This window comes from Artemia sp. Qi Xiang Cuo, chromosome 20 (genome assembly GCF_049724085.1).
Source record: "Artemia sp. Qi Xiang Cuo chromosome 20, ASM4972408v1, whole genome shotgun sequence".
NCBI classification, from domain to species: Eukaryota; Metazoa; Arthropoda; class Branchiopoda; order Anostraca; family Artemiidae; genus Artemia; species Artemia sp. Qi Xiang Cuo.
The window spans coordinates 7,531,188-7,554,722 of NC_142813.1; the positions used below are offsets into that span (position 1 = coordinate 7,531,188).

A 23,535-nucleotide genomic window follows, 5' to 3' on the forward strand; every position below is an offset into this window, starting at 1 on the left:
ATAAGTTGGTCCAATGGTGAATCAGTTTTCATTGCTCAGAGGCTAAATCACTGATATATCTTAGTGAAGATATGTTTTCGGGGATTCATTCAGGTTCTACAATTCAGTCAGAGCATTTCAGAAGAGATTTGAAGTTTTGTATCATTCTTGTCTTATATTTGTACGCTGCTAACTATATCAATGTAAGTGACAAAAAACCTATTACTTTCTTAATTGTGTTTTTCATCTATATATGTCAGTATCTCAATTTGTAGTAGGTAACTGGTTCTCTGTGTCTCCAGAAATCGTTCCCTAAGGAATCTAGTCTCCATGAAACATTAAAGAAACTTGGTAAAGAGTTTGACTCCAGATATTATGGCTACGCTTCTATATTAAGAGTTCTTCAACAGTAAGATCAAGAGTCAGTCAGTTTTCCCCCGTGGAACATGACAAAAAAATTTGCCCCATTAAAATCGGCCTTCATGATTAATTCCCCCCAGAAGAATTTATAATACATTTCCCACGGTAGAATTAGCAAAGATACTGATTTAATTTATTTAATAATTAATTCCCCCGGTAGAAATGGGCTTAAAAATTAATGTGAAGAAGACTAAGTTACCAAGGCTAGGAATAAATGAAGATCAAAAGGTGACGTTGGGTAACGAAAAGATTGACCAGGTGGACAGCTTCACCTAACTTGGTGGCATTATTGTTAAAGGAGATGGGAGCAGTGAAGATGTTAAAAGTAAAATAGCCAAGGCTCAGGGTATATTTTCACAGTTGAAAAAAGTTTGGAAGAATAGGAAGATAAGTCTGCAAATCAAGATTAGAATTTTGGAAGCTAAAGTAATGACAGTGATCAAATATGGCTCTAAAGCACAAGTCCTCCGAAAAGCGGATGAAAATTTGCTAGGCGTTTTCCAGAGAAATTGCCTACGGATTGTTTTGGGTACCCGGCTGACTGACTGTATTTCAAACTGTAGACTGTACGAAAAATTTGGTTCAATCCCGCTTTCCAGTGCAATAATGAGAGAAAAGTTGAGATGGTAAGAGAAAGTTCTGCGGATGAAGGATGACAGATTGCCGAAGATGGCCAATTTTTGCCAACTGTCTAGGGCTAAACGGAAAGCAGGTCGTCCGCGATTGGGGTGGGAGGATGTCATAAAGAAAGGTTTAAAGGAAATGGGAACATCCTGGGAGGATGGAAAGAGGGAGGCTTTGAATAGATTGGGATGGAAGAGGAGCATGCTTAGCTGTGTTGGCCTCAGGCGACTTGGTTCTTCGATGAATTGTTAGTAGTAGTAGTTGTAGTATCAGAGAACCCTACCGTAGAAGCTCCAATATTCAAAATGTGGAGTTTCGCATTGTTTTTCAGAAGAAAAATCGCAGTGGATTTCAGTAGTTCAGTGGGCAAACGATAGTGGCAAGGAAACAATGCCCTTTGCGCGGGATTTTCAAAACTAAACATCATAGACACCAATTGTCAACTGCAGTTTATCAATAGCTGAATGATTGGTCTCAACTTTTATTTAGTTCTCTTTGTATTATTAAGAAGTTCTTTTATTATTAAATAATAAATATTAGTCATTATTATGATTATTTAGTTCTTTTGATTTTCCAGCTGAAGAGAACGAAACGATTGAGGATTTCTTTTTTTTATAGCCACATGGAAATTTGGCACCGGTTCAAAAAAGCTACGTATGTCCGGCCTTTAATGGTGTTCAGCCACGAAGATTATCATAGTGCCTTTTTCATTCTCCTAAGCCTTTCTATTCCGGAAATGGCACTCAGAGTGCGCTTTTTGGCTGCCATATGGCACTTAATAATGGTGTTATCAAGCTGAGATTATAAAATGCGAATGAGTGTAAAATCTACAATTAAATGAGCTCTGAAACAGCTTTTTATGATAATCCAGTGCCCCGCTATTGACGATGAAAAAAGAAAGCAGAAAAAATATTACATTTTCCATGTTCTTCATGTTGGAGGGATCTAAATTTCTTGCATTGGGCTTCCAGCAATGGCGATTCCAATGATGTACTTTTCATTTCGATCCAACCCCATCTTCAATGGGTTTTAGGCTCTTTAAAAAAAAAATGTAGATTTGTTTTGAATATAGTATTTAGTTTTTAAGACTAAATGAAATCATCTACAGATGGCAATTTTGTTCACATTAGGCAATTTTTTTTCAAAACAAACTTAAAATTATCGTTGCCACGGTGCCCTCTGGGGCTGTACCTATCCCTGTAATGGTTTGTAATTCAACCTTTTTTGAAGAATATTTTCTTGTGATTATTATCGCTTCTAATCAGCAGTTGTACCAAACCAATCCTGCTCAACTCATCCTCAGGGCTGTACTGTCGTGTTTATCCTCCCCATAGAATAATGCAGACGGTTTGATATCATTCTATTTTCCCTTCTTGTTTTAGTTTTATTTTTGTTTTTAAAGCTTTTTCCAATAGGCAATGATTAGAAGTCCTCCAAAAAAAAAAGTCCCCCCAGATCCCAAATCAAATTCCAGTGAAAGGATCATAGTGAAGGATACCCATCCCGGCTGGTCAAGCACGCTATTTCATAGTTCTAATAATAGCTCCAATTTGGAGAATAGGACAATTATAATCGTAGGGGCTAATGTAACTATAAATGATGATAATGGGTTTCAAGAGGTCCTCTCTGGAAGCTCTAAAAAAAGGACAAAAATCTCCCCAATTAAAAGCATTTCCCCTCTCCCTGCCCAAGATACGCCCTCCAAAAACTTAGGAATTTACCTTAAAATTACTCCCACTACCCCCTTTGAAATAAAAATGATCACTGCAATAAGAGTTGCAATTTTTAAATTGCTAAAATCAATGTTCTCTCTTAACATTAACCGTGATGGATCTCTGCTAATAGCTGTAGAAGATCAGAAATCAGCAGATACAATAATTAATTTAAATCCCTTCTGAATACCCCAATTATTGCATCTAATTGGATCCCAAAACAATCACCAACAAAAATAGTAGTTTATAATGTTCCCCCAGAGATATCTACTCAGGAGTTAAAAGAAGGCCTCTCAGATAGGGCTGGAAACATAATCCCAGTTGAGGATGTTACCCAACATGGAAAACCTAACTCTAATGGCCGATAAACTAGTAGATCCTTCTTATTCACACTGAAGGATAAAATTGATATCCCAGAAAAATTATTCCTATTTGGGCAAATCAAACCACACAAGGAATACAAACCTAAGCCTATCCAGTGTCAGAAGTGTTTCAAACTGGGACACACGACAAACAAATGCAATGAAATTCTCCAAGAGTGTGGTAATTGTAAATCTTTCCATCCTAAAGAGCTGACAACTTGCAACAACACTCAGCCTACATGCATCAATTGCAAAGGCCCACATGAATATACAAATAAATCATTATGCCCTGCATACAAGAAAAGAGCTCTAACACTCCAAATATCAACAGAGAAAGCCATCCCATACCCCTTTGCAGCAATGGAAGCAAATGCTGCCCAACAATACCAAATAAAGCCTGTAATGAAACCAACCAAAATCCCCACGTCAAATGCCTCCAATGCACCAAGCACCCCATATAAAACACCATCTTCTAAGCTCCCTAGCTCAAATCCCTATCAGAAAGAAACACCAAGCCAACAAGCCTCCTTGTCCGGTGAGATGAGGTCAGCCTGGCCCCCCCTCCCAAGAGGAAACAAACAACTAACACTACCAGGAATCAATCCCTTAACCAACAATCAGGATGCAAAACCAAAATGCAATCCCCAAATATATGCTTATTCATTCTAAACTGTAATGCAGTTCAGGCCATGAACATACATCAACTACAGAAAACAAAAATCATTGCAGAATTGGCAAAAATCTACATCCCAGATGATATGCTCATTCAAGCAAAAAAAGATCTTGCTTTACTTTTAACAAAGCTGAACAATGATACACAGTCATATGTAGAATAATTCAACAACACAACGCATATCAATACTCCAGTGGAATGTAAGATCACTTTCAGAAAATAAGCTAAATGAACTAATATCATTTATGAATAATAATTCCATTAATATTGCTTGCCTCCAGGAAACTCATTTAACCCAAAATCAACAAATTAAGTCTCCTGGATATACTATCCTAAGAAAGGATAGATCTTCAGAGAGAATTGGAGGTGGGGTAGCTTTATTAGCAAATAATAATATAAAATTTTGTGGCATCAATTTTACTGATTTTGCAAATGATGTTGCTGTAATTGGTACCAGTGTTTGGATGAATAATTTAAAAACCTACATAATAAGCTTTTATAACCATAATGGCCAAACTACAGATGCCAAGGATTTCTTTAATTATATAAATAATTCTAATATGTTACAAAGTATCATTATTTGTGGTGATTTCAATGCCCACAGCCTTTTGTAGGGGAATAAACCAGCAAATAAAGCTGGTAAATTCATTGAGAATATGACTTCAAATAATAATGAATTAGCTGTTGCTACCCCTCCAAACCTGAACACATATTTCAACCCCAAAAATGGCAGATTCTCCACAATTGACCTACAAATTGTGTCATCAAATTTTTGGAACAAAATTTACATTAATAAAATTTATAGTCTATGTACTGACGACTTTCCTATATTTTGCTCCCTAAATGAACCTGCTGAAACTTCATCTCATACCTCCAAATATATTAACACCAAAGTAAATTGGTCTATGTTCCAAAATAAACTAAATGATGAAAGTACAAGTTTCACCCAAAGTTCATGCTTTTCTAACACAACAGTTGACACACATGCTGAAGCCTTGACATCTTTACTAATAAATACAGCTAATCATACTATCCCCAAGACAACACCTAAGAAAACATTCCCTAAACAAATTCCTAAAGCATGGTGGACAAATGAGTGCCTAAATAAATGGAGGATAAAAAAGGCAGCTAGGACAGAATTCATAAAAAAACGATCACCTATTACATACTTAAAAAAAATTACAAGCAGAATCTAATCTAAAAAGGACTATAATAGATGCTAAATATAATTACTGGAATAATTTTGCAAATAATCTCTCCAGAGAAACTCATGAGCCAATTATACATAAAGTCATAAGCCACATCTGTGGGGAAAAAGACTTCCCCCAACCCACTCCTGTATGAGCTTATACATAATAATACCCATTATGACAATGATAATGGAAAAGCTAACCTATTTGCAACTCTTTTTGTTAATAAGCTAACATCAAATAATCAAAACCAACTGTCCACAATTCCTATGAGCCCAAGTTACCAACCACGCCCAGGATCCGAGTACATAACTAATCCATTTTCAATCCAGGAATTGAATAATGCAATACATCATATTAGGACCAAAACTAGCAGCAGTTATGACAATATACACCCTACATGGATAAAAAATCTCACAGCTTCATACAAACAAGAACTGCTAAATTGTTATAATCATGCTTGGGCATCTTCTAGGTTCCCCAATATATGGAAATGTTCGTCCCTCATACCAATCCTAAAGAAAAATAAACCAAAAGATAACCTCGAGTCTTATAGGCCCATAATGATTACACCTGTGATGGGGAAAATAATGGAGAAAATGATTTATCAAAGACTCCTCTGGTTTGTTGAAAAAAATAATATGATCCCACACACTCAAACTGGATTCAGAAAACACCACTCCTCAACAGATGCTTCTATTTTGCTAACAAATGCAATAAATGACTTTTTCTCAAAAAATAATGCCCTAGTGGCAGCTTTCCTAGATTTTGAAAGGGCATATGATAATGTGAACCACCAATTCCTTTTAAATAAACTTGCAAACCTTGGAGTACCCCCTAAGCTAGTATTCTTTATTAAATCCTTCATAGATGTGCGAAGTTTCATCGTCTGTTTTGGTTCAGCCTCTTCATCCCAAAAGACAATAACCAAAGGCCTACCTAAGGGAGCAGTCTTCATATGCCTCCTATTTGCCCTATATCTCTGGGACATGAACCTACTCCACACAAATCTACAATATGCTGATGATCTGGTACTCTGGTCATCTGGCAACATCGTTCAGATAGCAGAGTCAAATCTGCAAAAGTCACTTTTCCAGTTCGAAAAATTATCTCAACATTCAGATTTACCCATTGCACCCATCAAGTCAAAAATAATCCAATTTCACCGGAAGCGAAACCATGTTAATGCAAAACTAACTCTAAATAAAACAACTATTCCAGAAGATATTCATATTAATTACCTAGGTCTCATGCTTGACCAAAAACTTAATTTCCACCTCCACATTTCAAACACAATAAAAAAATGCTATAGAAAAGCAAATATACTAAAAAGACTTCTTTCCACACGCTGGAGTTGTAAGGAGAAAACCTTACTCCAGTTTTATAAATCACATATAAGACCCCATATTGACTATGGGCTCATCGTCTATGGTGCATGTGCAAAGACCCAGATGCAAAAAATTGAAACAACACAAAATGATATAATAAGTCTGATATTTGGTATTAGGAAACCCACAAGCACCAAGTTTCTGCTTATGGAGAGTGTATTAACAACAATAAGGGAGAGACGTAGCTTTCTCTTGACAAAACATCTTACAAAAATTGAATCAAATAGCTCACACACATTACATAATTGGTTAAGAAATCTAGCCATGTATAGAGGTATTGCAGATGAGTACCAGGTATGCCAATATTCAAAAGAAGTTCCCTGTACCAGCAAATTCTATTACACCTACTTTCCCCCAATCCCCTCCATGGAATTGGTCATTTCCCATAATAAATACTGAATTTTCAAAATGAAATAAAGATTTAACCCCCATTGCTTTTGTCCAGAAAAAATTTGCAGAACTTAATACAATTACCAATAAAAATCACTTCCAAATATTTGTTGATGGGTCAAAAATGAATGAGAAGGTTGCAAGTGGTGTTTTCCTTCCTCATCTGAAAATTGCAATGGGTGAGAGATTATTTAATAATTTATCTATAATGTCTACTGAGTTAAATGCCATAATCATGGCATTAGAACACCTTAAGCAAAACCAACCTTTGATTGAAAATTCGAATAATATTATCATCTATTCCGACTCTTCATCAAGCCTTGAGTTGCTGGCCTCAGCTCCACAATATAAGTTGGACATTGACACTTAGCATTGTCTCAGTATTATTGATAATCTTGCTTCAAGTGGCATAAAAACTTATTTTCTGTATATTCCTAGCCACTCTGGCATAAGTGGTAATCATCAGGTTGATGAAATAGCTAAAAATGCTATAAATATTGACCAGCCAAGTGGGAGACCAATCCCAATTAGAGATATTTTCCGATGGAGGCTATCAGATATTAATTTTAATAAGATTAATCCTATCCTTTCCCCCTTTCTCAATAAGTATCTTTCTAAAATCTATCATAGAATTCGTTCTGGAACAAATGGACTAAATTTCCTTGCATTCTCATATAAGCTTTCTAATTCACGTGGTTCAATTCCCCTGTCCCCTCTTTGCAGGCATTGTAATATGAATAATGAAACAATTGACCATTGCCTATTTGAATGTAATATGCTGACGTCTGCACAACATACCTTGCTTTGTAAACTGTTAAAATACTTCAAACACCACAAAATCTCATTATCAGCCAAGAGCTTAGCCAACTATACCTGCACACAGAGCACAGAAATTGATATCTATCATCTTATATTTGAACTCCTTGAGTCAAAAGATCTACTGAAAGATATCTGAGATTATCTAATAAATAAGAGACAACCCAGACAGTAGCTCTGTAGCCCACAGAGTGAAGCAAAAAGAAGAGGGCTAAATAGTATCAACTGAATAGCCCACCTGCTGTGAATTAGAAGAAGAAGAAGAGATTTCAAATTGTGTTTAGTTTCTCATATCCTTTCCCCCTTTCCCAATAAGTATCTTTCTAAAATTTATCATAGAATTCGTTCTGGAACAAATGGACTAAATTTCCTTGCATTCTCATATAAGCTTTCTAATTCAAGTGGTTCAATTCCCCTGTCCCCTCTTTGCAGGCATTGTAATATGAATAATGAAACAATTGACCATTGCCTATTTGAATGTAATATGCTGACGTCTGCACAACATACCTTGCTTTGTAAACTGTTAAAATACTTCAAACACCACAAAATCCCACTATCAGCCAAGAGCCTAGCCAACTGTACCTGCACACAGAGCATAGAAATCGACATCTATCATCTTATATTTGAACTCCTAGAGTTGAAAGATCTGCTGAAAGATATCTCAATATATCTAATAAATATGAGGCAATCAAGCCAGTAGCTCTGTAGCCCACAGAGTGAAGCAAAAGGAAAAGGGCTAAATAGTTATACTGAAAAGCCCGCCTGCTGTTAAATAGAAGAAGAAGTTCTCATTTTCAATGGATTGTCTCATTTTGACTCTTGGCTTGAAAACATGAAAAACTCCCTTCTTGATGTTCCACAAATAATTAAAAAAAGAGGCTAGTTAGATGGGATCAAAAACTTCTTTGATGAGACAAAGAAGAAAATACAACTCACACCTGGGAAGCTTGAAAGAAGCAATGAATTGTCAAACTCCATGTGAATATTACAATAATGGAAGAAATATACATAACAAAATACATGTCTATCTTAAAGGAATGGTGCTTGTCTACTTCATTGCCTTTTTGTCATTCTACTCCCAGTTACAAGGTAGGCTAGGCTAAGTTAATAATTTTCAAAACTTTGAAGTTAAATTTGTATTAGTTTCCTAGATAAACAATGAACATACTGCATGAGATACTCTTTTAAAATAGGTTTGGCCAGGCTACTAGGCCTAGTTATGGTAAAATTTTATGTTAGCTACTTTTAGCTTTCTAGGAAATGGGTTAGGTTAGGAAAATGAAACTTTGGTAAAATTCTACTTTAGTTACTTCTGGCTATCTTGGACAGGGGTTGGGTTAGGAAAATGAAACTTTCAGGGATGGATGTACATGCTAAGGTAGCCTATGTCCCAGGACAGTACTTTGAAGTACTTACCTCCACTCCCCCCATCTATATAATGGTAAATTACTGCACATTATTAGTTGTTTTAACTCATATTTCATCCTATATTACTACCATAATTATAAATCACTGTTTACCTTACACAACTTCAGCTTTTAACCTTGTTCATTAAAATATATTCCAAAATCCTATTTAAATCCTAAACCATTTAATTTCCTATCCTTGCTGACTATTGTTATGGTATAATAAAACCAAGTTTGTTGTAATGTCACAACTTTGCTTATCAGAAACCCTTACCCTTGAGGGTAGCAGGCACATGCCAAACACCTCTGTGTTGATAAGACCATTTAAACTGTATTAATTAGGGATAGGATTTGACAAGAGGGACCAGTAAAAATAACCTAATCATTTTTAGAGGACAAATTATGTCATGGGAAGATGTTTTTGAAATCCCTCTTCCACCCAAACTAAAAATTTTCTAAAATTCTACTTTAGAAGCTTTTAAAGTATTTCTAAAGTACTAAAAGATAGAGTGCTAAAAACATCAGAATCGAATTCAGAGGACACGTTATATCATGGAAAGAGGTTTTTAAAATCACCCTTGCCCCCAAACTCAAAATTTTCCAAAATTCTACTTTAGAAGCTTTTAAAATATTTCTAAAGCGCTAAGACATAGAGTGCTATAAACATCAGAATTAACTTTAGAGGACACGTTATATCACGGAAAGATGTTCTTGAAATCCCCCTTCCCTCCAAACTCAAAATTTTCCAAAATTCCACTTTAGAAGCTTTTTAAATATTTCTAAAGCACTAATAGATAGAGTGCTAAAAACATTAGAATCCACTTCAGAGGACACGTTATATCACAGGAAGAGCTTTTTAAAACCCCTCTTCCCCCCAAACTCAAAATTTTCCAAAATTCTACTTCAGAAGCTTTTTTAAATATTTCTAAAGCACTAATAGATAGAGTGCTAAAAACATTAGAATCGACTTTAGAGGACAATTTGTGTCATGGGAAGATGTTTTTGAAATCCCCTCCCCCCAAACTCAAAATTTTCCAAAATTCTACTTTAGAAGCTTTTTAAATATTTCTAAAGCACTAATAGATAGAGTGCTAAAAACATTAGAATCGACTTCAGAGGACACGTTATATCATGGGAAGAGTTTTCGAAACCCCCCTTCCCCCCAAACTCAAAATTTTCCAAAATTCTACTTTAGAAGCTTTTTAAATATTTCTAAAGCACTAATAGATAGAGAACTACAAATATCAGAATCGACTTCAGAGGACAAATTATGTCACGGGAATATGTTTTTGTAATCCCCCTTCCCCCCAAACTCAAAATTTTCCAAAATTTTACTTTAGAAGTTTTTTAAATATTTCTAAAGCATTAATAGATAGAGTGCTAAAAACATCACAATCGACTTCAGAGGACACGTTATATCATGGGAAGAGGTTTTTAAAATCCCCCTTTCCCCCAAACTCAAAAATTTCCAAAATTTTACTTTAGAAGCTTTTTTAAATATTTCTAAAGCAATAATAGATAGAGCGCTACAAATCTCAGAATCGACTTCAGAGGACATATTATATCACTGGAAGAGGTTTTTAAAATCCCCCTTCCCCCCAAACTTAAAATTTTCCAAAATTTTATTTTAGAAGCTTTTAAAATATTTCTAAAGCACTAATAGATAGAGTGCTATAACATCAGACTCAACTTCAGACGACACGTTGTATCACGGGAAGCGGTTTTTAAAACCCCCCTTCCCCCCAAACTGAAAAATTTTACTTTAGAAGTTTTTTTAAATATTTCTAAAGCACTAATAGATAGAGCGCTACAAGTTTCAGAATCAACTTCAGAGGACAAGTTATGTCACGGGAAGAGGTTTTTAAAAGCCCCCTTCCCCCCTAACTCAAAATTTTCCAAAATTTTATTTTAGAAGCTTTTTAAATATTTCTAAAGCACTAATAGATAGATTGCTAAAAACATTAGAATCGACTGGGTAAATCAAATTTATATGCAGCGATTTATACTAGTACCTTCTTTAAAGTTACCCTAGTTTTGGATCTTAATTATTATTATATTTTTTTCTTTGTATTTATTTATTTGTTGTCGAAAACGACTTGAATACAGAGGTACTGGCTTTTATGACACACTCAGGTCAATTGAATGATAAGAGAACGACCACTATTGCTTGTTTTTTGTTGATTTTTTATTATTATTATTAGTATCACCCGCAAGAAAAAAAAAATCCTTTGGATTTGTTCATTCTGATCATTGGACAACAACGACTCCTAAAAAAGTTCAGTTGCAGGCTTGGCATTTAGTTGCCAACGTGTAAACTTGAGCTGGATTTTTGTAAGTCATCTCAGTTTTCAAATTAATCATTTAATAAACTGTTGAGATAAGCGACCCAGAAAGCTTATTGCCAATTTTCACTGCATTTTACCAATCATCGGGTGAAAAAAAAATCAGAATTTTATGAGTTATGGTGCTGTTTACAGAACAATAAGTTGTTGAAGCCCTTGAGTAAGTGAATTAGAAGTCAGCGTCAGGAAGGGATATTATAAGCTGTACTGTGCTTGAAAACACTGACTCAAGATTTACAAGAGTCCTAATAGAGATCTGCAATTAATCGTGGAGGTAAAATACATTTTCTGAGATTTGGTCCATATCATGTCTGATTTACTTAGCCGAAAGAACCTTTAATGGTATCTTCAGAGGCGTAGGAAAATCGATCGGTACAGCAGGAAAAGTGTTCAAACGATAGGTACAAAATATTTCCTATGATGCACTGATAACATGTACGTGTACCCGCCAAGTTTCTTAACCCAAGTGTTCTTTTTGCCAAGTATCTTCCTCTTTCGTGTTAGTTTTATACAAGGCATTACTTGTGTTGGATAAAAACGATGGTTCTGGATAAGAGCCACCAAGTCTCGAACTTTCGCGTACTTAACAGTTGACATGTTTTCCACTTTCAAAAATAATTGCTCATTTCTGCTCGACAACACAGCAAAAACTAATCGGCACCATAGGAAAACTAGAAAAAAACTGCTACCCCATAACTGATTGGTACTATGTGGAAAACAGATCGGTTCTCCCATGGCACCGATTGGTTTTGAGCGTTACCCTATGCGTCTTAGCGGGGTATAAATTGGGGCTCAACAACGCTACTTCCTTTGCCCGAAAGCTTCATCTGGGATTACCATAAGAATCACCACTCGGGCCACTACTTTCTCTTTCTAGCTGAGCTCGAACTTATGAGCTACGGAGTTGGTCAAGCAGCTTTTGCGGATGGCCTTACTATTTGAAAGATAAAGGACAGGTTTGAAAAAACATCTAAGTTGAATTCCACTCTCAAGGAGTCAGCTAAAGCAGTAGACATGGCAGTAGAGTACGAAAAATGAAGGCTATGACGTTTCAAAACAACGAAATTTCCACTTCGAAGCATGAGTTAAATTCTGGAGAAAGTTGTCTTAACGGTTTAAGAATCGATAAATAAAAGTTCAAATAGGGATAAAATCCTTTTAATAGACAGTGATGATGATAACAGTGATAGAAATTCACGAAAATACCAGATATTTCGGTCACATATACAGTGACCGTCATCACTGATGACGGTCATTGCATATGTGACCTAAATATCTGGTATTTTTGTGAATTTCTTTCACTGTTATCATCATCACTGTCTGTTAAAAGGATTTTTTCCCTATTTGAACTTTTATTTATCGTCATGGAAAGGCAGTGTGGTCTCCGAAATTATCTACGTTTAAGAATCGGCATAATAATTGACCGTCGGTGGACTTAGAACGCAAATGTAGACGTTATAAAAGAAAGAGAAGGATGATAATTTTCAAAATATTAGCTTGAACAAAATGGGGTAATCCCCAAACCTAATTAAGAATTTCTTTTAAACAATATATAACGTTAAGTTCATAATATCGAATAGTGGTCTATGGCCATACTAGCAAAAATGGAAAAGCTTAACAAAACTAGAGCATGGCGCTCCAAATGGCTCTCAGTTTGTATCCAGATAGTTCAAGCTCATTCTCAAGTTCAAACGCTCAAAACCGAGATAGAGTTGCAAGAAAAGATATAGAGGAAGATGAAAAACTTTTCGATGCCTTGGATATGAAGAAAACTATCTGGTTTTATGTCAATAAGTGGGAGAATAGCCAAAGCTACAATAAGATATTACACAAATATTCGAGCACATGGAGATTGACACTCTGTTTTATCTTTTCTGGGCTAGTCAGTAGGGCCGAATCGGGATTGCATCTTGGTGTTTTCTACACTATCCAGACTGGTTTATAGACAAAATGTCGAGTTCAACAACGTCGAACTCTGATAAACTTCGAGTTGTCTTCTCCATGTAAGCTCCCACCTTGATGATCAGTCTTAAGCTTACACAGGAAAAAAGCAGAAATTAGATCCTACCTTAATCAGGGACGAATTTCTAAGAGTGGAAGTTAAATATTTCAAAAAACATATGCCTTTGTGTACAAATGTATCTAGTAGCGAAAAAACCTTACTTCGGCTTCAATTTTTCTCTTGTCAGCAATATCAACTGAAAAATCCATGCCACCTAACTACTCCATTTTGAGGGCTGCAATAGTTGAATCACTAAGGGCTGTCTAAAATACACCTCTATATTTGACAAAGCTGCGATCTTCTTGGATTTTCAAATACTTTGGAACTCGTAATAACTAAAACGCGGAGAGCAAAAGACACTGATTCGTGTCAGGTAACCAAACTATTCGATATTATAATAAAAAATAATATTCAAATTGGCTTTCCAGTGTATTCAGAGCTATGTGGTTACTATTATGAAAAAGCGGGTGATCTTGTTGTATCTTTTAGCTATCTTGTATTTCAACTCGTAACTTGCTTCAAAATATACGACGACGATTTGAGATGCAATTATAATTTACCAACCTTTTCAGCTGCACCCCAGATACCCAGCTGCCAGCTGCACCCTAGATAACAGTATTCAAAGACCTTGAATACAATAAGGAGTATTTTAAAATAATAAATGTTGCTGTATTACTGAGATAAGAAAATACTGATGGAAATAGCAAAGCAATCCCTATTGTAGGCTCAGCAACTTAACTTCGGAAACTTTTTTTGTTGTATAGCAAAGGCAAAGTCTAAGGGTGTGTCCATAAGATGTTGTAAAGAAAAATCCAGTGAGAAATCCAGCGTTGTTGTCCAAAAGCTATTTTGCAGAATATGCTGCTAATTCTGCAAAAAATTGCAAACACGTCGATTTACGTATTTGGAATTAGGGTTAAAACGTATTTTAAGTGGTGTGTTCAAGTGTAGCCAAGCGAAATAATAAATAAATCGTAAATTTACCTAATTGACTGTTCCCAGTTCTTCCTTAAAGCTAATTTTTGCATTATTTGGCATTATGTGCCAATTATTATTGAGAAAAAGTTACAAAAAATCTGAAACCAACAAAATAAATAAACTTTTTTCTGTAAGCTAGGGCTATATAGCCTAGAGACATAAGAGGTGGGGGAATCTAGAAAATAGATAGACTGTGATATACTCTGATAATAAAATGAGCACAAGTTTTCTGTACTTAATGATGTAAAAATTTTGTTTTTAAGGTTTTATTTCAGAAGAGGGCATTAAGAAGACTGTGGATGAGTGAGTATTAGAAAACTGTTGTATCCTTTGCCAAATTGTTGTATTTGATTCTTTCTTTAAAAAGTTCTTTCCCTCTTTTTAGATTTTTAGAATATTCTATTAAAAGCGTCAATTATGATTTGGGAAACGATGGCGATTGAGGATTTTCAAATAATTTCCTGCAGTATTTTAAGAGAAAAATTAACTATAAGTCACAAGTTTATCAAATAATTTCTTTTCTTTGAAAAATAGAGCACAAAATCCTAGGCTTTCATTGGATTTTTGGTTATCTAAATTCGTCTGATTATTCAGCCAATTATCTTAGTCCGAATGAAAAATCCAATGAAAATTTAACAACTTATCCAGGATAAAACAAGAACCTGGAGCTTTCGGACACCCTCTAAATATAGATGCTTCTATTGAACTTGAGTCTTAATGCATGTGTAATGCACTGACATCTATCAAAAATGTATTTCCTATGCTGGTAATTAATAATCCGAACAAATTGGATGTGCTTTGATGTGATGGATCCGAAGAAGAAATACAAGAAAAAGCAAGGATATGGAAGAAGCAGAAATTACAAAAGAAGGAATATTAATGATTTGGCTTTGTGAGTCTGAGGCGGTTTTGCCCGTCACTCACCTCCAACATGAGTTCCTTATGACCTACACTTTTGTAGTAATTTGCCAGCTGACGGGAAATAATCACACCATAAAGTTTTATTTGTGCATTATGTTTAAACCGACTCGGGGTAAAAAAAAAAAGGTACATTTTCTTGTTGTCAAATTTTCGTTGGTAAACCCAAAATAAGAAGGAATATCTAAGGCCGAAATTCTTGTCCTTGGTTGACACTGCTGTGTTTTCCTATAACCCAAATTTCTTCTCTTTTCTTTTGCAATTTTAAGTGTCATAACCGTTTAACGGCTGCGTTGAAATATTTCTACTAAGTGGTTAAAAAACACATTCGTCATTTTCAATTGAAAATTTTATTAGACATACAATTGAAATAGCTGAGAAACTAATCATATTTATCATAAGATGGCCACGTCAAAGACCTACGATTTATTGAAAGAAAAATTTAATTTTCGGGGCCAAGAGCACACTTCAAGGGAAATAACTGCGACAGATGATAAATATATTAGGTATTATATACCTAATATATTAGGTAATATATAATATATTAGGTATTTGTCAAAGCTAGCCTAGGCTAATCCAGTCAAGCCTTTTGAACATTAAATAAAAATAAGTTTTTTTCTAGTAGAAGTAAGGAGAAACACTAAAGCTTAAAAAAAGCAGAAATTATTACGCATATGAGGGGGGTTGCCTCTACCTGAATATCTCGCTCTTGACGCTAAAGTTTTTACTTTTTGTTTCAATCATTTAAGAACAACTCCTGAAACACAAAGGTCGTTTAATTAGAATAATAATATGTTTAAAAGTTTTACTAAAAACTTTAGCGTAAAAAGCGAGGTATTGAGGAGGAGGCAACCTGCCTCATATACGTAATGATTTCTGTTCATTTTAAGTTTTAATGTTTCTCCTTACTTTCAGTTAAAAAAAACCTGTTTCTTATTGACTTTCTGATCATTTTTTAAATAATGCCAAGAAATCCGGCCCCCTCCATGGAAAACTCTTTTATTCCCTTATTCATGGAAATTTCCTTATTTCTTATTTGGAGTTTTGCATAGCCTAGAGCGAAGTTAGGCCTGCACGTTTGCTTACCTGTAGTAAATTGCCTCACTTCACAAATTAACTTTTATCATTTGTTATTTATCATTAACGAATTTCGTCGCTCCGAATCTATCTCCGGCTAAATATACACGTGTAAACCTACCTAAAGGCCAATTGGATCTGGTTCTGAAAAACTAACGTTTTACTGGAAACTGATCTTGCAAGAAGTTTTGAGAAAATAGAAATTATCATACTTTACCAGGTGAAAGAAGATTGAGAGCTTTATAAATTAGTCTTTCATTTTCTGCAGAGTAATTATTTTCTGCTCCTAACCGTGTTTTACTACGTAGCTTTTGTGTTTTCAGTAAAGGGCTAGTTTTTCATAATTCTAAGAAATTTAGGGAAATATTACGAGTCTGGTTGTTTTTACCAAAATTGCAGATGTATATTATATGAATTGCGAAGAAATAATTTTCGTTTGTTTTAAGTTCCACCTTCCTTCTTTACTTTCATCATAAAATTTTGTTCTTTTAATTAATTTGTGTTCGTTTTTAGGTTATAAAAATACAGACAATAAAACTTATACAAAGATTTCTGTTTCGAGAAGATGAAACTAAAGAAGCCACGTGAGTTTTTGTTAAAACAGGGCATTATGTATACGTAGGTTTTACTTCAAATCCCCCCTTAAGCTTTCCCAACAAAAATCTGGAATCATAGGCAGTGCTCTAGCGCTACCTAAGTAAAGAACGATGTGGGCACATTGTGTTTTTTTTTGTTTTTTTTTTCTCCATACCCGGGTACTTCGTATCGAAGGAGTTGTCGTAGGAACATCGAAAAGGGCTCATTCGATTGGAAATTGGAGTGGCTAGTGCCCTTTTAATAGTCGAAAGTGTTACACAACCCTTGGGGCAAGGGTTTTAAGTTATGCCCTGAGGGCATATAAGAACGATGTACTATTTTTTTTCTTTTAGAGCAGGGTATTTCATATGGAAGGGTCGTCGTAGAAACTTCAAAAGGGGATCATTCGATTGGAAATTGAGAGTTCTAGTGCTGTTTATAATAGTAAAAGTGATCGGAGGGAAACTAGCCCCCTCCCCCCGCGCCCATCATTCCCCCAGACATATCCAATCAAAATTTTGTGATATCCATTTTGTTCAGCGTAGTTGATTTACAGATAGAAAATATGTTTTTGAGGAGGACACTCCCCCACAACCCTCAAAGCAAGGCTTTTAAGCTATACCCTGGGTACATATAAGGTTTTTATAGAAGGCGCTGTCGTAGAAACTTCAAAACATGCTCATTCGATTGGAAATACGAAAGGCTAGTACCCTTTTTATAGTCAAAAGTGATTGGAGGGCAACTAGCCCCCCCCCCACGCCCAGCATTCCTCCAAACACATCCAATCAAAATTTTGAGATTGCCATTTTGTTCAGCGTAATTGATTTTAGATAGAAAATTTGTTTTTGAGGAGGACGCTCCCCTACAACCCTCAGGGCAAGGGTTTTAAGTTGTGCCCTGGGGGCCTATAAGGTTTTTATAGAAGGCGTTGTCGTAGAAACTTCAAAAAAGGCTCATTCGATTTGAAATTCAAAGGGCTAGTGCCCTTTTTAATGGTCGAAAGTGATTGGAGGGCAACTAGATCCCCCCCAAGCCCAGCATTTCCCTAAACACATCCAATCAAAATTTTGAGATAGCCATTTTGTTCAGCGTAGTTGATTTCCAGATAGAAAATATGTAAGATTTTTATTGAAATCTTTGTCGTAGAAACTTGAAAAAGGGCGCATTCGATTTGAAATTCAAAGGGCTAGTACCCTTTTTAATACTTGAAAGTAACTTAAGAGCCACTAAACCCCCTTTCACGCCCACCTTGTTCCCAAACACATCCAATCAAAGTTTTTAGATAGCCATTTTATTCAACGTAGTTGGAAGTTTTGGAAATTAGGTCTTTAAGGATGACAACCCCTCCCTCCACATCCCTCAGGGCACTGGTTGTAAATTATGCCCGTGAGGCATATAAAGTTTTTAATGAAATGCAACTAACCCCCCCCCCACGCCCATCATTCCCCCAAAAACATCCAATCAAAATTTTGAGATAGCCATTTTGTTCAGCGTAGTTGATTTCCAGATAGAAAATAAGTTTTTGAGGAGGACACTCCCCCACAACCCTTAGGGCAAGGGTTATAAGTTATGCCCTGGGGGCATATAAGTTTTTCATTGAAATCTTTGTCGTAGAAACTTGAAAAAGGGCTCATGCGATTTGAAATTCAAAGGGCTAGTGCCGTTTTTAGTTGTCGAAAGTGATTAGTGATATTTTTTGTTTTGTTGTTGTTTAGACCAGGGTACTTCGTATCGAAGGAGTTGTCGTGGGAACTTCGAAAGGGGCTCATTCGATTGAAAATAGAAAGGGATGGTGCCCTTTTTAATAGTCGAAAGTGATTGGAGGGCAACTAATTTCCCTCCACTCCCCCCCACCCTCGCCCGCGCTCCCATTTGCCCATTATGTTTAAAAACTAAATGTTGCCTTAAGATTAAATAAAAACGCACTGTGATAATACTAATTCCCAATAAGGCATCTCAGCAATATCCCAAGAACGACTAAGGGTATTCAAATATTAAGGGTATTCAGGTTCAAACTTCCAGGGCTGCTTCTGCTCTTGAAATTTAACCAAATAAAAATAGCGTAAGTGTATCCAAGCTGTCAAAGAAAGTAAACAGATTTTTTTTTGCGAATGATATCAAGTTTTCCATTTTAGGTCAACTAGAGGAGGTATGATACTAAATTAAACAGTACTATATGTGTCCAGATTTTAAAAGGGTGTATCTTGTTAAAAATTGCTGAAAAATGTTTTTCCAGCATACAAATAGCAGGCCAAACTATAAAGTCTTAAAAAACGAAAAGATTTAAAGTGTTTTCCCTGAAAAAACTATGTCAATATAAAACGAACAGAAATTAATTAAAAAAAGTTTTTTCCACCAAATAAGTTTTTCAAAGAAAAGTAAAGAACTCCATTAAACAAAAAATGAGCAAAAATAATATCAAATAATCTACCAAGCGTGAAACTACCATAAATCACCATCGATAAATAAATCAAACCCAAAACGAAAAGAAATTACAATAAATAACCAAGTCAAACTCAAAAGTTATGCGCAAAACCCCTATGCCTTCCCAAGGCCAGAACAAAATTTGCACTTTACTGAAAAAATAAAAATGAATGTGCATTGTCAGTTTAATATACATATGCTGATATTTAGCAATCAAAATGTTAATATTATTTGATTTATTAAAATTATAGAAGTAAAAACATTTTTTATTTTTTTCAGTAAAGTGCAAATTTGTTCTGGCTTTGGGAAGGCACAGGGGTTTTGCGCCCAACTTATGTTAATTTCTGTTCATTTTGAGTTTGACTCGGTTAATTAGTGTAATTTCTGTTTGTTTTTGGTTTCATTTATCTATCGATGTTAATTTGTGGTACTTTCACACTTGGTAGATTATTTTATTTTATTTTTGCTCATTTTTTGTTTAATGGAGTTCTTTACTTTTTTGAAAAATTTATTTTGTGGAAAAAGTTTTTTTAATTAATTAAAAAAAAAAGAGTTCAAGGGGTGCATTATCCTTAGTATTTTTGTGGATTTGAAAATAAAAATACCGTTTTTTGTAAAATAAAGTCGTATGCGAAATATATCGAGATTTTAGAAAAATGGAAGACATTAAACAAAGTTTAAATGTGTAGTTAATATGATTTACAAAAATTTATGTCATTACGGAAAATTTGAAGCTTCTCAGAAGAAAGTATACTTTCGTTATTTTTGCTTTTTGAGCTTCAAAGTTTTAGGAGACCTAAAATTATTAATAAAAAAAGTGTGGAAAAAACGAAAAACAGAAATAAGCAAAAAGTCAAGATTTGATAATTGCAAGATAATACTTATGACCTGAAGTCGCGAGCCAGATTGTGACATCCAAAGAAAATATTTTGGTGCCATATGACCCCTTATGACGGTGTTATCACGACAAATTTATAAAAATCATGTATATATATATATATATATATAAAGTATCTTTTTACACTCACTCTTATCAACTTTCTTATGCAGTGGTTTAATTAGGGTTTTCCTAAAATCGCTACGTACTTACCCTGTTTTGAAAATCATGTTCGTAATCTTCAGTAACTCCTAATCTAGTAGCCTTTAGGTAATCTTCAGCAACTCCTAATTGTTCCTGGAGACCCGAAACTAAACATCTCTTTATAAAATTTCAGTAGCCCTTATGTATTGTTAGTCAGTAGACATTTACAAAATGTTAAGCGGACTGGGAAGGAGAAATCTAGAAGACGGGGGTCGTAAGCCTCAAGCTAAAGGGCTAGACACACGTAGCTTTTTCCAGCCCCGATTTCAGCAGTCTTGCTTAAGCCGGGAAGATATGAATAATAATATACTAATCGCTCATTGTATGACTAAAAAGTTCAGGGTATCAGCTATAGTAGTATATGCCCCTGTAGAACCGACTGAAGGAGATACTAGTGACTCAGATGAATTTTACTTACAGTTACAGAAGCGAATAGACAGGGTCTATTAGGAGATTTTAGCCTTTATGTATTGTTAGTCAGTAGACATTTACAAAAATGTTAAGCGGACTGGGAAGGAGAAATCTAGAAGACGGGGGTTGTAAGCCTCAAGCTAAAGGGCTAGACACACGTAGCTTTTTTCCAGCCCCGATTTCAGTAGTCTTGCTTAAGCCGGGAAGATATTAATAATAATATACTAATCGCTCATTGTATGACTAAAAAGTTCAGGGTATCAGCTATAGTAGTATATGCCCCTGTAGAACCGACAGAAGGAGATACTAGTGACTCAGATGAATTTTACTTACAGTTACAGAAGCAAATAGACAGGGTCCCAGGTAGAAATATGGTTCTTTTATTAGGAGATTTTAACGCCTAGGTCGGTAGAAATAGGGATAGATGGTATCCTACCCTAGGTAAATTTGGTGTAAGAAAAGAAAACAGTAATGGCTATAGACTGCTGCAATTTTGTAGGTTTAACAATCTAGTTATAACCTTTGCGCTGTTTATTACTTACAGTTCGTTATCACGAACTGTTTGATAACTTAACATAGATACAACTTCAGAGAGAGCAAAGCCACTCAGCGTGGCATTTACATCGGGTTGAAGGAGACTCTGAATTCCTATGCTCGTCCCTCCCCCAACCATTACCAGAATAGATTCCTAATTACACGCTACTGAAAAGAAAATGTATTTAAAACGGTCGATTACCTAGTTAAGCAATTCGACCGATTACGGCCGAAACGCACTTATTTACCTCAGTGCGTGCATGGCAACTGTGGAAATATTCTGGCATTAATACCTTTGACACTTTCACAACATCATAGCAATTCCCAGACCCCAGAACTGAACAACAAAAGAATCCTGACTATAACTGGCAAAAAAAAAATGTACTAAGCATTTCTTTGATTTTTTAAATCTATAATGCACAATTTGCCAAAGCTTTGTAATCCATTAATATCAGAAGCCCTTAAATACCCTCCCGTACATAAAAAGAAATCGTAATTAAATATTTTAAATTTGCAAGGTAAGAAACTCTTCTGCTTGGCACGTAAGCAGGGGGCATGGCTAATTTTTGGCACTAGGTCCTCTCCCCACACATATACAAAAATTAATGCCTTAGTGCGCACGAATACGCTGCTGAAAATTTAGTTTCAATGCCTGAAATACACCGACATTATAAAATACTATGTATAACTTACTGTGCTCGACCAGAAGACTCCTGACTATCGGATGTATTAGCTGAACTGCTGTTTGATGGTCTCCACGGAAGCCAATTCCAAGTACCGCCTCTTCTAGGCGTTACTTCCTCACCCGTAGTGGGATGCCCTTGGCAAGGCCGATTTCCACATCTTTCTGGGCCAGGAGAGTAAACATTACCACTGGCCCAGTACCGACTGTCTTCGTAAGATAGCCACGAAGGCCATTGAAAGGTTGGAGTGCGATTCTGAACGCAACAGCCACAACAGGGGCCAGGAGGATGACGTGGGTACAGGGACCGGCTTCTCATTTCTAGTTGCTCCCAATATTTCTTTTTCCTCTCATGTCTGCATAAAAGTGATAAAATAAGTAAGATAACAATACAACAAATATGAAAACTCATAAAAGCTAAATAAATAAAATATCAAAGCAAACAAATGGTTTGACATTGGTTGGTGGCTTCTATATCTCTAGTCGAATTTAAACCATCGCTGGACTATTGTTCAAATTCTTCCAGGCACTTCTCATAAATATACAATATTTCATGCAAAAAAAAAAAAAAAAAAAAAAAAAAAAAAAAAAAAAAAAAAAAAATCCCTGTTCAGCCCTTCTCTAGGTTTTGGGAGCGTTGAGCGTTGAAACGAATGTTCATGCTTCTTGATAGTTACTATGAAGGCGAGGCTGTTAAAGGTCTGAGGTATCTAGCGTAGACCATCCCTAAGTTCTATTTCGTCAGCTTGATAAGCTGATAATATATTAGCTCGATCCTCCTCCATCCCAATCTATTCAAAGCCTCCCTGTTTACACTCGCCCACGAAGTTCCCGTTTCCTTTGAATCTTTTTTTATGACGTCCTCCCACCCCAGACGAGGACAACCTGCTTTCCGTTTAGCCCTAGACGGTTGGCCTAAAAGGACAATATTTGGCAATCTGTCATTCTTCATCCGCACAACGTGCCCTAGCCATCTCAACCTTTCTTTCATTATAGCCCTAGAGAGCGGTATTGAACCAGATTTTTCGTACAGCCTATTGTTTGAAATATGGTCAGTCAGCCGGGTACCCAGAACAATCCTTAGGCCATTTCTCTGAAAAACATCTAGCAAATTTTGATCAGCTTTTCTGAGCGCCCATGCTTCAGAGCCATATTTGACCGCTGTCATCACTGTAGCTTATAATATTCTAATCTTAGTTTCCAGACTTATCTTCCTATTCTTCCAAACTTTTTTTAAATGTGAAAAAACACCCTGAGCCTTGGCTATTCTACTTTTAATATCTTCACTGATCACACCATCTTTACTAATAATACTACCAAGGTAAGTGAAGCTGCCCACCTGATAAATCTTTTCATTACCCAACGTCACCTTTTCATCTTCACTTATTCCTAGCCTTAGTGACTTAGTCACCTTAACATTAATTTTCAAACGTATTCTTGCACCCTGAACTCGCAAAACCTCTAAAACGTCATTCATTTTGCTCACACTTTCATCTAGGATGCTTAAATCATCAGTATAATCTAAGTCCAGGAGAATTTTTCCTCCCAAT

General features: G+C 35.6%; 1 protein-coding gene across 2 annotated transcripts in view; it reads left to right on the top strand.

The window, feature by feature from the left end:
• The first annotated feature begins 8,239 nt into the window (after positions 1-8,239).
• Positions 8,240-23,535, top strand: part of LOC148939828 (lipase maturation factor 2-like) — a 174,613-nt gene continuing 159,317 nt past the window's right edge. The window contains exon 1 of one of the 2 annotated variants that reach the window (XM_089106280.1): positions 8,240-8,643. In XM_089106280.1, coding sequence (XP_088962406.1) covers positions 8,548-8,643 — 96 coding nt within the window. In that variant the 5' untranslated portion in view covers positions 8,240-8,547. The remainder of the gene's footprint in view (positions 8,644-23,535) is intronic. The other variant, XM_089106279.1, reaches the window with a different exon arrangement.